This window comes from Lutra lutra, chromosome 16 (genome assembly GCF_902655055.1).
Source record: "Lutra lutra chromosome 16, mLutLut1.2, whole genome shotgun sequence".
Taxonomy (NCBI): Eukaryota; Metazoa; Chordata; class Mammalia; order Carnivora; family Mustelidae; genus Lutra; species Lutra lutra.
Window position 1 is genome coordinate 55,495,077 of NC_062293.1, and position 15,717 is coordinate 55,510,793.

Consider the following 15,717-nt stretch of genomic DNA (forward strand, 5'->3'; position numbering starts at 1 on the left):
ACATACAACAATGAAACTACAGAGACTGACCATAAATCTTAAAGTTAGTAAAAGAATAAGGATGGTAAAAAAGAATTAAAAGTTCCTGAAAAACAAGAGGAAGGACTCATAGTACCTAATACTAAAATATTTTATATACCTTGAACCATAGGTATATGGTGTCCTATGTATAAGATACACAGGAAGAATCTGAAAGGATTTCAGCTACCAGAAAGTTAGCAGAGTTCTTCTCTGAAGCATGAATCACAGGAGTTTTTAATTTCTTTTATTTTGTAGCACCTCCCCCCCTTTTTAACAATGTAACTTTTTCCTGATACATTACTTTTTTAATGAGCAATACCACAATAAATGTTGCCAAATATAAACCTAGGTAATCAGAGGCCAGTACAGTATTATATAAATGGAAAAGATTAAAGACTGCTTAATAAATACTTTAATGTAAACTGTCATCTCTAATTAGTCGAGGAAAGGACGGAGAATTTAATAGATGGTACTGGAACAAGGGCTAACTACTTGAAAATGAAAATTAGTTCTGTATCTTCTATAGGAGCCTAAAATGTATTTCAGGTGATTGGATTTCAATGTAAAAAAAAAAAAAACTTACAGAAAAACCTAACAAATATAGGTGAATATTTATATAATTTCTGGAGAAAGACTTTTCTAAGCATGATGTATGGAAGAAATGGATGACATACCTGGCTTAAAAATCCCCCAAACAAAAAAGACCCCCAAACTGTCATAGATCAAACCCCACAAATAAAATCAGAAGGCAAATGACACCTGGAACAAATTTCCATTCATATGATGAATGGACACTATACTTAGGAGTCTTAACACATACTGTGTGTATTAGAATATTTATATTCAGATAATACACAACAAATCCAGAAAACTATCCAACAGAAAAGTGGGCACACAGAAACACAGAATTAATGGACACATAGTTACTGTGGGCTTGCTGTGTATCAGCACTGTCTTTGGTACTAGGGATCTAGAATGAGCAAAGAGGAATATGCACCTGTGTCTAAGGTACGGTTGTTAGCTAATTAGAAAGGAATGTTTTCTTTCTTTCTTTCTAGAGAGAGAGTGAGAGCATGAGTTGGGGGGAGGTGGGTTGGGCAAAGGGCGAAGGAGAGAATCATAAACAGGTTCCATGCTCAGCACCGAACCTGATGTGGGGCTCGATCTCATGACCCTGAGATCATTACCTGAGCCTAAACCAAGAGTCGGGGGCTCAACCAACTGAGCCACCCAGGTGCCCCTAGAAGAGAAAACTTTGATCCAAGTGTGGGAAAAGGCCAAGATGAGATTATCTGGCCCATGACACAGATAAAAATATACCCTGACGTACCCTGGGATTCATTTCAACTCTTACCCTCTCTAGAAGAAGGGATCCATGCTGGTAGCCAATATTTGCTCTGTTTAATGATTTTTGTAACATTGTGTGTTTGAGTTAAACAATGCTGGCTGATCTGGACCTCTGGGCAGCCACGTTTGGGACATATGACCAGAGCAGCAAGACTCTCCTTGGTGGCTGTATGTTAGAGTACATAAACCTTGGGTTTCTGACTGAGGACCACCTGCTTCAAACACTGCCTCCATTGGTTGTTAAGAACATTCAATAAATTAATTTATAATGGCGATGAAATGTACATCACACACAGCCTGCCATTTTAGCGGCTTTCAACTCTACAGCTCAGGGACATCAGGCACATTCCCACTGTTGTCACCACCACCCATCTCCAGAAGTTGTCCATTGAGACTTTGTTGTCCATTGAGACAAAGTTGTCCACTGAGACTCTGTACCCCTTAACTAATAACTCCCCAGACCCCTCCTCTCAGCCCCCTGGGAACACCATTCTGCTTTTTGTCTCTGTGGATTTGACAACTCTAGGAACCTCATGCAAGTAGAACCATACAGCACTTGTCCTTTTGTGACTGGTTAATTTGACTCAGCAGAATGTCCTCAAGCTTCCATGTTACAGTGGGTGTCAGAACTTCACTCCTGTTTCAGGCTGAATAATATTTCATTGTATGGGTACAACGCATTTTGTTCATTCATTCATCTGTCAACAGATCCCTGGGTTGCTGCCACGTTGTAAATATTGTGGATAATGCTGTTATGAACATTGCTTTTATTTTTATTTTATTTTTTTATTATGTTCATTTAGCTACTATATAGTGCATAATTAGTTTTTGATGTAGCATGAACATTGCTTTTAAAATGGTATACTCTTGGGGTACTTGGGTGGTTCAGTTGGTTAAGTGTCTGAGGCTCAGGTTGCCACTCAGGTCATGATCTCAGGGTTGTGTGACTGAGTCTCACTTTGGGCTCCCTGCTCCGTGAGGAGTCAGCTTGTCCCTTTCCCTCTGATCCTCCCCCTGCTCATGCTATCTCAAAATAAATAAAATTAAAAAAAATTAAAATGGTATACCCCTGCAGACATTAATTTGCTTCTGGGAACATCAGTTTCCCTAAATGTGAAATGGTACCAGTAATGCTAACCTTATCAGCTGTTTGGATTAAGGAAAGCATTTGAGATAAGGTCCCTAATGTGAGGACTGGCACATATCAACCACCTCACAAATGATCTCTGTCCCTCGCCCTCTCCGCCCCTGCCCCGTCCGATCCCACTCGTGCGTCCTGATGGCACAGAACAGGAACCGAGAACCAAAAATGTAAAGCTAGGTTCTAACACAGGTACTGAAGCCATGAGGTAGGAGGTGCTGAGGCCTGGGACAGGTGCTGGACAGACATGCTCAGTGTTGTTCATGGCCCTTTGGGTAGTAACTCCCCCATCGGGTACGTACGAGGCCACATGGCAGGTGCCAGAGCTCTGGAAGGTGCAGAACTGACTTGGTCGCTATGTATCCAACTGCAATGGCCCATTGTTCCCGAGGAGAGACAATGTTTAGGTTTGTTCTATGGGGCTCTGGGCTGGAGGTGGGAACAACGGGCAGAGAAGTGGGCTCTAGGATGGGCTAAGACAGGTGCTTTTTGGCTAAACATGAAGGGAGACTTTGTGAAACACAGAATTTTGCTTGCCCGTGGAATGTGATGCTCGGGGTGGACGTGTCCAAGGAGAGATGGGAGGGGGAAGACAGATGGTGGAGACAGGACTCCTGGTGGGTTGGGAGACTCTCTTTCATTTTCTCTATCTCTCTCTCTCTCTCACACACACACATGCACACGCACACACACACACACATGCACTCACACGGTTTCTCATGGCAAAGAAAAGGAGAGACTTGGAACCCACGCATCTTTCATTGAGAGGTTTCCTAAAATGGGAAGAGAAACAAGAGAAACCTCGTGGAAGGAGCAGGAAGGTAGAAACCACCCACTGGGCCTTAAGATCCACTCAGGACACTTTTCCTGTCCCCTCCGCACAAACGACACGAAGGGAGAAGCGACGTGCTCATCCACCTACCCCTTCTGGCCGATCTGGGTGACCCGGAGGTTCTCGCCGTATCTGTTCTTGATCCACTTCACGCCTTGTAGCTGTGGGTCGACTGCGAGCGGCCAGCGCTCACAGCTAAGGAGGATGGCGGCATTCTCCGTGGACATGCGGTCCGCGGGGAGGCCCTGGTTCTGCCAGGCTGCCACGTCAGCATCGTCCGTCAGCACCCGCAGGGGATCCAGGGTGGGGTTGACGGGGATGGGGACCTGAGGAGGCGGAAGGAGACCCACGATCAGAGCAGAAGCAGGCTTCCTCAGCTGGAGCCGGGGGGGAGCTCCCAAAGTCGCCACGACTCCTTTGAAAGTATGATCAAAATCCCCCCAAAGAGTGCTTTTCTGGCTGTGTGATGATTTCTGGAAGCGTTTTCTTCAAGTCCTGGGAGGTTTTTTTTTTTTTTTTCCTCTTGACGGAGGAACAGCAGCCGAGATCTGGCCTCCGTGAGCCTCTGTTCTTGGGTGTACTCATCCAAACCGAATTTCTAGCATGGGTTATATGTGTGTTATCCACAGGCTCCTCTCTGCCCTTGCTCATGCTAATAGGGTCCCTATTCCCCCGAGTTCTGATACTCAAGGCCTACCCCTGCCTGTGCCATGTCACCCTTCCCGTCACGCACAGCACTCACCAAGTGCTGACAGAGGCCCAGATTGCAAAGAACCAGATATGCTTCCTTTCTCCCATCCCAGAACACCCTCCAATTCTGGGGTCCCCTGCATAACCTCTCCCTGCAGACTTGCTGGCTGGTGCATCCTGGGAAGCCCGCCAGCACACCTCCAAGGCCTGAGGATGCCTCCCAGGGCCTGGTTCCCTCTGTGACCCCTGTGTGTGCCCCAGACTCCTCCTTTTCTTTTTCTGTTGACCACACTCAACTCATTTAATTCTTCTACAGCTAATATTTTCTACTGGGGACACATTTCATGCCTACATTTTTTTTTAATTGGGGTAAAATTCATGTCACTTAAATGAACCATTTTAGAGGGCCTGATTCTCTGGCATTTGGTCCATCATGATGTTGTGTATGATGGCCAGCTCTATCTGGTTCCAAAATGGTGTCTTCACCCCCAGAGGAACCCCATACCCTTTGGCAGTCACTCCCCTTCCCCTCTACCCCAGGTCCCAGCTTCTACTAGTCTACTTTCTATACCTCTTCTGGATCATTCACATAAATGGAGTCCTACAATGGGTGGCCTTTTGTGGCTGGCTGCTTTTGCTTAGTGGAATGTTTTCAAGGTTCACACACACATGACCCTTTAACCTCTCTGTCCCTCTCTCCTCTGTGGTTTGTCTTCCCTGTTCCCTCGGGAAACCCTGTCAAATCCATCCCCTTTCCTTTAGTCTCACTCATGAGGGTGATGGACAGCTGGCACGCTACCATCAAACCAACCTTGAAAGCAAGATCTACCTCTGGAGGTTCTTACCCTGGGATCAGGAATGTATCTCGAATCCATTTTATGCACTAAAAACATTCCTGTGAGAAAATCCATGGGTCTCATCAGAGCGCCATTTTGGGTCATGGCCCCCAAATGCGTAGAAACCCCAAACAAAGCCAGAAAAATCCCTTTGGAGCTGCCATTGAGCTCTTTACCTTCATGTACTCAGTGAACGATTGTCCTTTTGATAATTTCCTTTCCTCTAGTGTTTGAGAGACAGACGGTGGCTTTATGTTTATTTCTTTCCTAGTGCTATAAGAGCATGAATGCAGGTGTTATTTCCATAATACTTTTTATATCGCTATTTAATAAATCATCAGGTGAGTAAGATTTTGGGAGCTGGTCTGTGGAACCAACTGTCACCAGACAGTATGGGTTTTATGTTCTGAGGACTGCCTACAGACACATTCTGGAATACAACACTCCCTGCATGTGGTGAACTTTGGGGCTGATTCTTACTGCAGCTACTTTTCATGCACCTAATCTCCTCCACTGGATGGCGACCACTTTGTAGGCATCTGGGTCTTTAGACAACTTCTGTCCTCCTGTCTCATGGAGAAGGAGGACATGAGGAACCCTCAGTAGACTGAGGACAATGAGTGGCAGGAAAGTGGACAAAGTTAGGAATTATTCTGACTGTAGGGCCAGCATGTCCCCCACCTTCATTGTCTCTGTAGAGATGTAGGAATTGAGAGCAAAACCCATCAACTTATTCTAGGGGGAGAAGCTGAGGACACAGGACAGAAGGAGGAGGAACTGTCTGCTTGCAGATGTCTGGGTTCCCATGACCAGGGGCAATGCAGAATCTTGGCCCCACCCCAGCTCTGAAGTTTGGCTCAAGACCAGGGAGACTGGAAGGAACACACAGGGTGCTTCTGGTGCTTCTCGAGTTTTCTACTTTCGAGGCAGCCTGGTAGGCATTGGATCAGAGTTTCCCTGGAGAGCCCAATGGAGAGGAGAGATGCTGTCCTTGGGTAGCCCAGAGGGCAGTGGTTGGGAACATGAGAAAGCAGGTGGAAGGACATGGGTGCCTTCATCCCATGCAGGGGGAGGCTCAGGTGGGAGTGGTGGGAGGAAGCAGGCAAGAAGGAACTAGAAGAGCGGTATAGTTAGCATCACATGAGCTCACTGGTAGCCCCAGGCTGGCGTGGTCAGGAGAAATTCAGGATGTACGTACTTCCAGCTGGCTCAGGTAGGGTCTCCAGGTCCCGTCCATGAGGCTCTGCCGGTACCTCTTTGTAAAGAAGCCGAGGTAGGACACGAAAGCTGTGGTGAGTAAGATGTCTCCACATAACTTGCTTTCCTGGTGTTGGAAGTTCTGTATGGCTTCTGCCCATCTCACATTCTCAGAGGCGAGTCCTCCCACCTGCGGTTTCAGAGACCAGAAGGGAGAGAAGGCTCACCATCCTGCAGACTCTACAGAGCACCATGGACTCAGTCACAGAGAATGCACATGGCATGTCTGATACCAGAAGACTCGGAACATTACTTATGTGGCCCTTTGGCTCAAAGGAGACTTGCCATAGTGCACACTCAGTAAACACACCTGTTCTGTGTTATGCATTGTACGGGCTGTGGATGGATTACAGTCTTGGAGCACAGGTTTCCGGGTTCTGCCCTTTATAGGCTGGGAGACAAATACCACCTACCTCCACAGGCTGGGGAGAAAATTAAATGTGATCATGTACATTCATCACTTAGCACAGTGCCTGGGCTGTGGAACCTATTAGAAAATGGTGTGCCTCCCCTTTCTCCTCGCCAAATGCTGGGGATCAGAAAATAAAGAAAATCACTGCCAGGCACTATAAATAATTCACAGTGGGTGGGCACAGAGACACGGTGATTAGGACAGAGTTAGAGGGACTGGACCATGGCCGTGCACAAAGAACCAAGATGGCGGAACGTGTCCTGACTCTGCCCGCTCCACTTTGGCAAGGCATACCTCTCTGTGGGACCCCTCTCCAGGGGAGGAGAAGCCTCCTTTCTATGGATATGGTAGAGCTGAGTCTGTGTTAACACTGACTGACCTTGTCCTTGTCCAAAAGATGGCAGTTCTACCAGAACATCATGGTTGGAAGAGACCTTAAGGATTGGCCAACCCGACCACTTCCAGGCCCGTTTTGGATTATCTCACTACAACCTCTAGGTGGGTTGGATTCAGAGCCTGGACACCCTGCCTGCCTTCCAAGAAGACTAGTTCAGAAACTGCTTCAGCCAGGCAAAGAAGGCTACGCTAAGTTCTGGAAACCAGACAGAAAATGGAATGGAAGCCAGGCCAGCTAGGAGGTCTGGGATGCTTCCTGCCCATTTGCAGAGGAGCTGTCTCTAGACCAAACTGTCCAGTTCAAATGACCATCTCAAGGCAATGCAGTAAGAGCAGGTCCAACAAACAACCGCACAGACACACTTCTGTGCCGGCAACTTTCCTTACCAAAGCACGGCCCAGTTCCACCATTGCTGTCACCTGTTTCTCCCTAAACAAGAAAATCTGGCTTCATTGTAGAAACACATGGTGGCCGGAATCAAAGTCAAAAGGCTTCGACTCCACCTCCCTTCACTGGGGGCAAGGGAGCTGTAAAGGCTGCCTATGGAAGAGAGCTCATATCCAGTGGACCCTGCCTTGTAGGATCTTAGCTAATGCAGGACAGGAGATATAAGCCATGGAGGGGTTACAAAAAGGCTATGAATTCTTTGACACTCCATTCCTCAAGAATTGGCACCTGGGGCACCTGGGTGGCTCAGGCAGTTAAGTATCCCACTCTTGGTTTTGGCTCAGGTCATGATCTCAGGGTTGTGGGATCGAGCCCTATATTGGGTTCTGTGCTTAGCGAGGAGTCTGCCTGGGATTCTCTCCCTCCTGCTGCTACCTCTTCTCTCATAGTCTCTCATTCTCTCTCTCTAAGATAAATATATAAAATTAAAAAAGAGTTCCTGCCTATGCTCCCCCACCCTGAACCTGTGACCACTTTAACTGATAGAACACAGCGGGAGGGATACTGTGTTGGTGTTTGGTCCCAGGCCTTAAGAGATTGGGATCCTGTACTTCCTGTCTGCTACAGCGCTTGCTCTTGGAGCCTCGAGACCCCGTGTGAGATGTCTAGGTGCCCTACTGGAGAGAGTTTTGCCTTTCTAGTGGTTCCTGCCAAGGTATGTTGATAAACCAGCCATCTACTAGACAAAGAACGCTGAGTGGCCCCAGTAGGCACCACCCTGAGCTGAGAACCTGCCTGGGGAAACCTGCCCAAAGTCCTGACCCACAAACTTACAAGAGACAACAAAATGGTTGTTGTGTTACATCACTAAGATTCAGGGTAGTCAGCAGACACTCACAAGACAAACACCCTGCGGGGACCCTCAGCTTTACTCTCTTAGGGAGGCCAGAGCCTACATGTGTATGCATATGTTTGTGCACACGCATGTAAGTGTACATACATGCATCTGGGCAAGGTCATGCTCACAGATGCTCAGGGTCAAGAGGTGTCATTCTTGTCTGCTTCTGTCTCAGTTCCTTATCCTGGTCATGCCTTTATCATCAAACATTACATAGCAAAGAGCTGCTGAGCTTGCCTATTGAGTGGCCAGCTTTGTCTGGAAAGGCTTCCTCTAGTCAATGCGCATATATGCACATAAGCGTGTATGTCTCACCCCACTGTCTCATAGATCAAGGGCTCCCATCCCCGCGAACATCTCTGTAGGAAAATGGTCTTGACCAGACTGGGTTGTGCTTAGGCACACTTCTCAGGACTCAGTCCCTGCATCCCAGCATGCTTTAATATCTGTTCCTCCCTCTCTCCCCGCCCACATCCCAGCACATTTTAATATTTCCCCCCAAGTCAAAGCGGTGCTAAGCTGTGCTCATCTATTCTGTACCTCGGTGGCACTTGACAAGCTCAGCTAATGTAATTATGGCTCAGGCTGCTGAGGTTCACACTCACCAGGCGATTTGCAAGGGAGATGGTGCCTGCGGTCGCTTCAGCTTCTTGCTGACATTTGAGTTTGTCTGCCGTTGCTTTCTCGAACTTGGCTGTGAGTTTGGCCAGGTTTTCATTAAGGTGCTGTTTAGGAAGGAACACAAGGTCTATCCGTAGTTCCAGCCCAAGTCACCTCCAGTGGGGCTGAGATAAGAGTTATGTGTAGGTGGTGTTTAGGGAAGGCATCCTGGGGTGGGGGAGCTGTAAGGGACTGGAGAAGATAGGACAGGGAAGGAAAGGCAGGCAAATTAGGGGTGATCTCAGGTGGAGCCCTTGGGGAAGCCCAGATCAGCCATGTCATAAGCAAGAAGGCTGAGCTTTCTTGCCCCAGTCCTTGGTGCGGGACCAAGTGGGGTGATGGCATGGGGGGTGGGTGTGTGCATAAACTCTGTTTCTCCTTGTGTTGGGGGGGGGAAGGGGTTGCAGGTGTTATTAAAACACCAGTGCTTCTATTAAAAGCAGAAGTGCACCGAAGCCTGGGTTGGCCTGAAAATGGTCAGAAGGATGCTGGGGGTCCTGGGAGGGGCACACACTGTATTTGCTGCCACAGGTCTGCGGTTTGGGACTGGGCTATCTGCAGTCTAAGTCCTCTCCTTGTTTTCAGGTCCTAGGAGTACAGGTAACTTTTGCTAACCTCATCTATTCTGTCCAATCATCCTGAAATAGAGGAGAATTTTGTAAGAAGACATGGTTTCAATGTTTTCTAAATTTATCAAGAGTTTAGAATTGAAGTATGTAGCTTGTGTTGCCCCCAGAATATATATTTGCATACACAAAGACATAGGGACACATGGTAGATACCTCCAAATAGGTCTCAAGTCTATGCAGTAACTGGCATTCAGGCTGCTTTGCTGGCCATTACCATGTCCCAGGAGAAACAAATCAAGGGCCAAGTTTATACAGCCAAGCAGTTTGAAAAGCAGGTGGTGAGTCATTCAATTGACAATGTCAGACTGGCCACACTCATTTACCTTCTCTTCTTCCCAAGACTTCTCTAAAATAATTACAAAGCTATTGAAAACATCATAAACCCAGAACACTGAGCAAATGTTGAGGGTCACTGGAGAGTGAGGGACTGTAATCAATTTATGGCAGACTGGACTTAGAGAAGAGTGGAAAGTACCAGAGGAGGGCACAGGAAGCACAACACAGAGCGGGCCTCCATTCACCAAAGGAGACATACAAATCCCTTTTCCAAAGGGATTTGGAAATTTTAGGTGTGATGGAAGGGGGTGCTGAAAGTAAGAGGGCTCATTGGGAGCTCATTGGGAGGACTGATCTTCTACCCCTATCTCCACCCACATGCCCAGTGTCCAATGTCACCAGGCGTCTGTGTCACAGCAGGAGATTCAATAGTGGCAGGGAGAAGACACCACGTTGTGGCATCAAGGATGCAACCAACTTAACTCAACTGATCCTGAAAACAAATTCTGCCGGTCAGTCAGTTCGGCCCTTGCTTGCCAAACCATACCAGCTTTTGAACACTACTCTTATAAACATGAAAGGACAAGAAGCCATTCGATAAAGACTAAATTAAGGTAAACAAGGGGGGGGGGAAACATCTGAGAAAAGATACAACACTAGTCACAAGGAGCACAATAAAATCCTTCATGAGTAGTTTCTCAGGAAGACTTGAGCTGTTTCATCCATAAAACAAGAAAAGAATGTTAGCAAAAGGAACAGAGGGCAAAAAACAAACAAAACAAAACAAAAAACCCCAAAACAAAAACTGTTGCAGACATTATTATTCTTGTTAATGTAAAAAAAATAATAGATTCAAGGGAAGGGTTAAAAGATGAATTTCAGGAAAGTTAGAAAGTGTAAGAAAACATAAAATTACTCTGAGGGAACAAAAGACTCATCAGAATGTTCAACATCCAACAAACGTGTATTCTAGAAAATAAGGTCAAAAAGTAAACAGAAGGGAGATTACCAAAGAAATAATACAAAATAATGTTCCAGAGTTGAGGAAAAGAAGTCTCCACATGCTGAGTACAGTGAATCTAAAACATGGCAGTTAAGCACATCAGTGTAAAGCTTCAGACATCAAGAATACAGAAAAAGGTGTGGCTGGGTGGCTTGGTTGGTTAAGCATCTGACTCTTGATATTGGCTCAGGTCATGATTTCATAGTCATGAGATCGAGCCCCACTTTGGCCTCTGCATTGGGCATGAAGCCTGCTTGGGATTCCCTTTCTCTCTCTCCCTTTGCCCCTCCCTCCACTTGTGCTCTCTCAAGAAAAAGAAAAAAAAAAAGAGAAAAAAAGTAAAGACTTTCAGAAAGGCAGAAACACAGTGCATTGACAAAGGAATGTGACCTTGACTGCTCATCAGACTTCTCACTAAAGAACAGGGTAAGGCATTCAGTGTTCTAAGTAAGGTGGGGTGGGGGGGGGGGATGGACACTAGCATCAGAATTCAGTACTCAGCGAAATTGCCAGGTCAGTTTAAAAATCAAAGAAAGGTATTTCCAGACTTGAACCAATCAGAAAATTGACCTCTTACTTAACATTTCTGAGAAAGTTACTTAAGAGTGAGCTCCAGCAAACAAGAGAAGAAATCAAGGAAGGAGAAGTCAAGGGCTCCGTAAGTCACTGGAACCAACCCAAGAAAGCAGCGAACATGTTTCCTCTCCAACACTGATTTGAACTCTGAGTCTGGGACAAGAGTGAAAGGTCGTGGGGGCAAAAATGGAAGTGCTAGGACACTGGATTGCATGGAGAGTTTAAGGGGTAACAACGTTATGCAAAAGGAACTAATGACAGAGAAAAAACCCACAAAAGCAAGTAGAAACTCCAGGGAGAAGGGGAAAGATTGTATAAAGAAGGAAGTGAATTAAAAATAGAATTGTTTTAAACAAGACGCAGAATCAGACCTATAAACACAGAGAATAAACTGATGGTGGCCAGAGGAGAGGAAGGCGTGGGGGTGGGCAATATGGTTGAAGGGGAGCAGGAGGTCCAGGCTTCCAGTGACAGGATGAATAAATCACGGGGATGAAAGGCACAGCATAGGGAATATACAGTCAATGATCTTGTAATAGTACTATGTGATGACAGGTGGTAGCTACCTTTATGGTGAGTACAGCAGAATGTAGAAATTTGTCACATCACTATGTTGTACATCTGAAATTCATGCAACATTGTGTGTCAACTATCCTTGAATAAAAAGAATGATTTTCTTAATCTCCTTTTTGGATCATTCAATGCTTATGTATAGAAATAGTGATTTTTGCGTGTTTATTGTATATCCTTTGTGTTTTCAGAATTTATTAGCCCAAATAGCATTTTGTGGATTGTTACTAATAAATAATAATTTCCATAAATAGAGGAAATGGAATACTAATGGATCAGTTAGATCTGCTAAAAAAAAAAATACAGGAAGTTTCAGAGAATGCAAAGGGAATTTACTGATGTTTCACCTTTCCCAGTCAGTCAGTGAAGAGAGCCTGGGAAACTTAATTTTGGTTGCAGAACAGAGCAGAGATATTTTGCATCTTGGTGACTCAAAAGCAAAAGAAACAATCAGTAATGGCAACAGAAGGTGGGAAGTGGGAGGTCGGGGGAAGAGCTAAAGGAACAGGCAATAATTTTGTCTTGAAAACCAAAGGTTGCAAGGAAGCTGCTTCTCTGGGCAAGAACTACTCCAGGGCAAGAATTACTTTTAATGTCAATTAAAAGTGGTTGTCATGATGGTGTCGAGAAGACATGCAGCTGAAGAAACAGGGATGTCAGCACAGCCTAGAGATGGGGCCAGGAAGACCATGGGAGCTAGTCAGAGGAGCCTGACACTGAAAAACACAGGGATTTGTGGGGACTCGTGACAAAACTGGGTTGGATGGGGTTACTCAAGGGGCTACTCAACTCTACGGTCGGTTCATGCTGTTTGGGAATCTTCTGATGACTTTATGGCCAGCCAGAAATCAGATTTTTATGAAAATCTCCTGTTGATTTAAATACGGGTGGTTAACAAAATCGTTTGCAAAGACTGAGTGTGGGCCAAAGGAAACACATAGAAGGTACTAGCATGAAGGCTCTGAGTGGCTTGACCAGTCCTTTTCGACACAAGCACTTATAGGGCTGGAGACTGTGGTTTCTCATTAGATGCCTTTCTCTGATATTTTACTTACGTGTCAGTATATGCTCCATGAAAACGCCTTGTTTTTATTACCATTCTTTTAATGAATCGTTATATTAATATATGCTATCATTACAGAAAAAAGGGAAAATACCTATACGTAAAATCCATCCAAAATATACTACGCAGATATAATGCCAGTATTCCTGTTTTTAGGTATATGATAATCTGTTTGGGAATATGCTTTTTAAAAAAATAAACTTTAGCTTGGATATAATGTTCTTTACTTGGAAGTATCGTAAAATCCTGAAAATAAGGCTGGGGGACAGGAGTAGCTGGCAATGGCCTCAGTGTCCTAGAGGGAAGAATGTCCTTGCCTGGGGTGGTCCTCATGTTAGGGGTGGGAGTGTCATTAGTGTCTGTCGTTAGTGTCTGTCATTAGTGGGGGAGTGTCCAAAGTGTTAGGACGCTGAAAGGCATGTGGATAAGCAAAGGAGGGAGAGGAGGTTGTTAAAAGCCAGAATACATTTTTTTTCAAAAAAAGAAAAAATTTGGCAGAAGAAGTGTCTTCCTAAGGTAGCCAAGTATTTGAAAGATGCGCTTGTTGCTTTCACAGGTTGACTGGGCCCATCATGGGAATGTTGGCTAGTGAAAAGGTATAAACATTTTGAAAACATTCCCTTTGCACCAAATGTTCCTTTAGTTAAAATAACTTGAGTGAAAAAAAAAAAAAAGAAAACCAACTTTGAAAATGCAGTTCTAACATTTTTCTGGGAGAGACTGTAGAATATGGAAATTCTCAGGAGGCTTATTCCCTTCAGAATCAGCCGTGGGGGTGTTCTGGTGTTCTGGTCTGGGTGTTCTTTGAAGAAGGCCATTGTTAAGGTAATTATCATCCATTTTAAGGAGATGGCCCCTGAGTGTCTGGATTTATAAAGCCAACATACTGAGCAATTAGCTGCTTTGCCCAGGTTTCTTTTCCTTTTTTTCTTTTTTAAAATTTTATTTTTTTTTTTTAGTGTTCCAAAATTCATTGCTTATGCGCCACACCCAGTACTCCATGCAATACATGCCCTCCTTAATACGCACCAAGTTTCTTTTCTTGAGAAAGAGATCAGTGGCAAGGTTCTTTGAATTAGGGCCTTCAGCCACAGAATTTAATCTAGCAATTAATACGCCCGTGTCCTGTGAAGCGGCCGGCACATCTGCAATTTACTTCTCACCATCTGTAAAGCCCCTTTTACCATCACGACAGATTTGCCCCAAGGATCGTATTTGCCTGGAATGTGTGCGTAGAAAGGAAAGATCCAGGAAGTATTTTGGATTGAACTTGATCCTAGGAGTGGCCAATCACCGGAGCTGGAGCACACATGTGAGAGCACATGTAGGGAGGAGGAGGAGGAGGGAGAGCTGAGGCAGGGTAGCCATGGTCGTCGTGAGGCAGTGGCCTTTGCCCCATGTGGACTATGGGAGGGCTCTGTGAGGACACTCTCCCCGGTCGTCACTGTGTTCTCAATAAGTGAGAGGTTACTGTGTCCATTTTACTCCAGAAAACTGAAGTGTGGGCATTTTAAAGACCTTTCTAAAGGTCACACATCTGTAAAGGGGACAGCCTAGAATGGAATTTCAGCGGCTCTCCCGTCCTAAGGGATTCCGATTTCTACCTTTGATTGTGTCCATTTTTAAGGGCAAAGGTAAGGTTCAAGGGGAAACTCTCTCTCAAACAGGTATAAACCCACGATCTCCCCAGCCCCCAGTCTGGAGAGAGGCAGATCTACTCAAGACATCATCCAGACGTAGGCAAAGCTAATGACCCTCACCGTTTTACACTTATGGTCAAGGGACCGCCCCCCCCAACCACAAGGTACTGCTTGGTTCTGAAAGCTTCCATAGAACAGCGCAGACCACATACGGTCTGCAGGATCAGTCTGTATTTGAGGAAATACAGGATTTGAGGAAAAGCAAAGGGGGCCTCAGTTGAAAAGCCAGGAGCTTCGGCATCCCACTTTGGTTTTCCCGCCTCTTTTTCAAAATCGGGACCCTGGGGCGCATGCGGTTTCCCCCAGAGACTGCCCAGGTGGAATGGGGGAGCAGGGGCCCTGGCCTCACTTACCGTGATTTTGGTTTTTATAGCCGCCAGCTTCTCCTGGGCGGCAGCGAGGTCCGCGGTGGCTCTGCTCAGTGCCTGGCGCTTGGGCTCCACGTCGCAGAAGACCTCGTAGAAGCGCACGATGTTGATGACCCAGGAGCAGAGCCCCGCGGCTGCGGATGACTTGGTGGCCACGAGCTCGGGCTTGAACTCGGGGTCCTGCAGGTACGGCCTGATGGCCTTGAGGCAGCTCTCGGGGATGTTCTCCTTGTCGAAGTTGACGAGGGAGTCCAGGAAACTGTCCACTTTGGCCATGGTGACCTTGGCAGCCTTCCAGCTCCGGTCCTTGGGCACGCGGCCCCCGTGGGCCGTGAGGGTCATCACCGCCGCAGTGACGTTGCTGACCGCCGGAGGCGGGGCCCCAAACGACTTCAGCTCGGTCAGGTTGGTCTGCGGAGAGAGGAGGAGGTGCTTAGGGACAAACGATCGTGGTTCCTTTGTCCTCCGCTGCTAATGGACTTGGGCTCCAGGACGATCGTTCTGAAAGGGCTGCTTTGAAGCCTGCGGAGCCCTCCGAGTTTTAAATGTCATGACTCATCCGAAGGAAACCAAAGCTACCCCCCAGGGGCTTCAGACTCGCCTGCCAAGGGCTAGCTGAGACTCAGCTCGTTTGTTCAGTTCTGGAACGCCACT

General features: G+C 46.3%; 1 protein-coding gene across 1 annotated transcript in view; it reads right to left on the reverse strand.

Moving 5' to 3' along the window:
• DNAH9 (dynein axonemal heavy chain 9) overlaps positions 1-15,717 on the reverse strand; it is a 342,755-nt gene that overhangs the window by 89,662 nt on the left and 237,376 nt on the right. Inside the window, 4 exon segments of the mRNA XM_047707126.1 lie at positions 3,432-3,667; positions 6,066-6,254; positions 8,824-8,943; positions 15,049-15,474. Coding sequence (XP_047563082.1) covers positions 3,432-3,667; positions 6,066-6,254; positions 8,824-8,943; positions 15,049-15,474 — 971 coding nt within the window.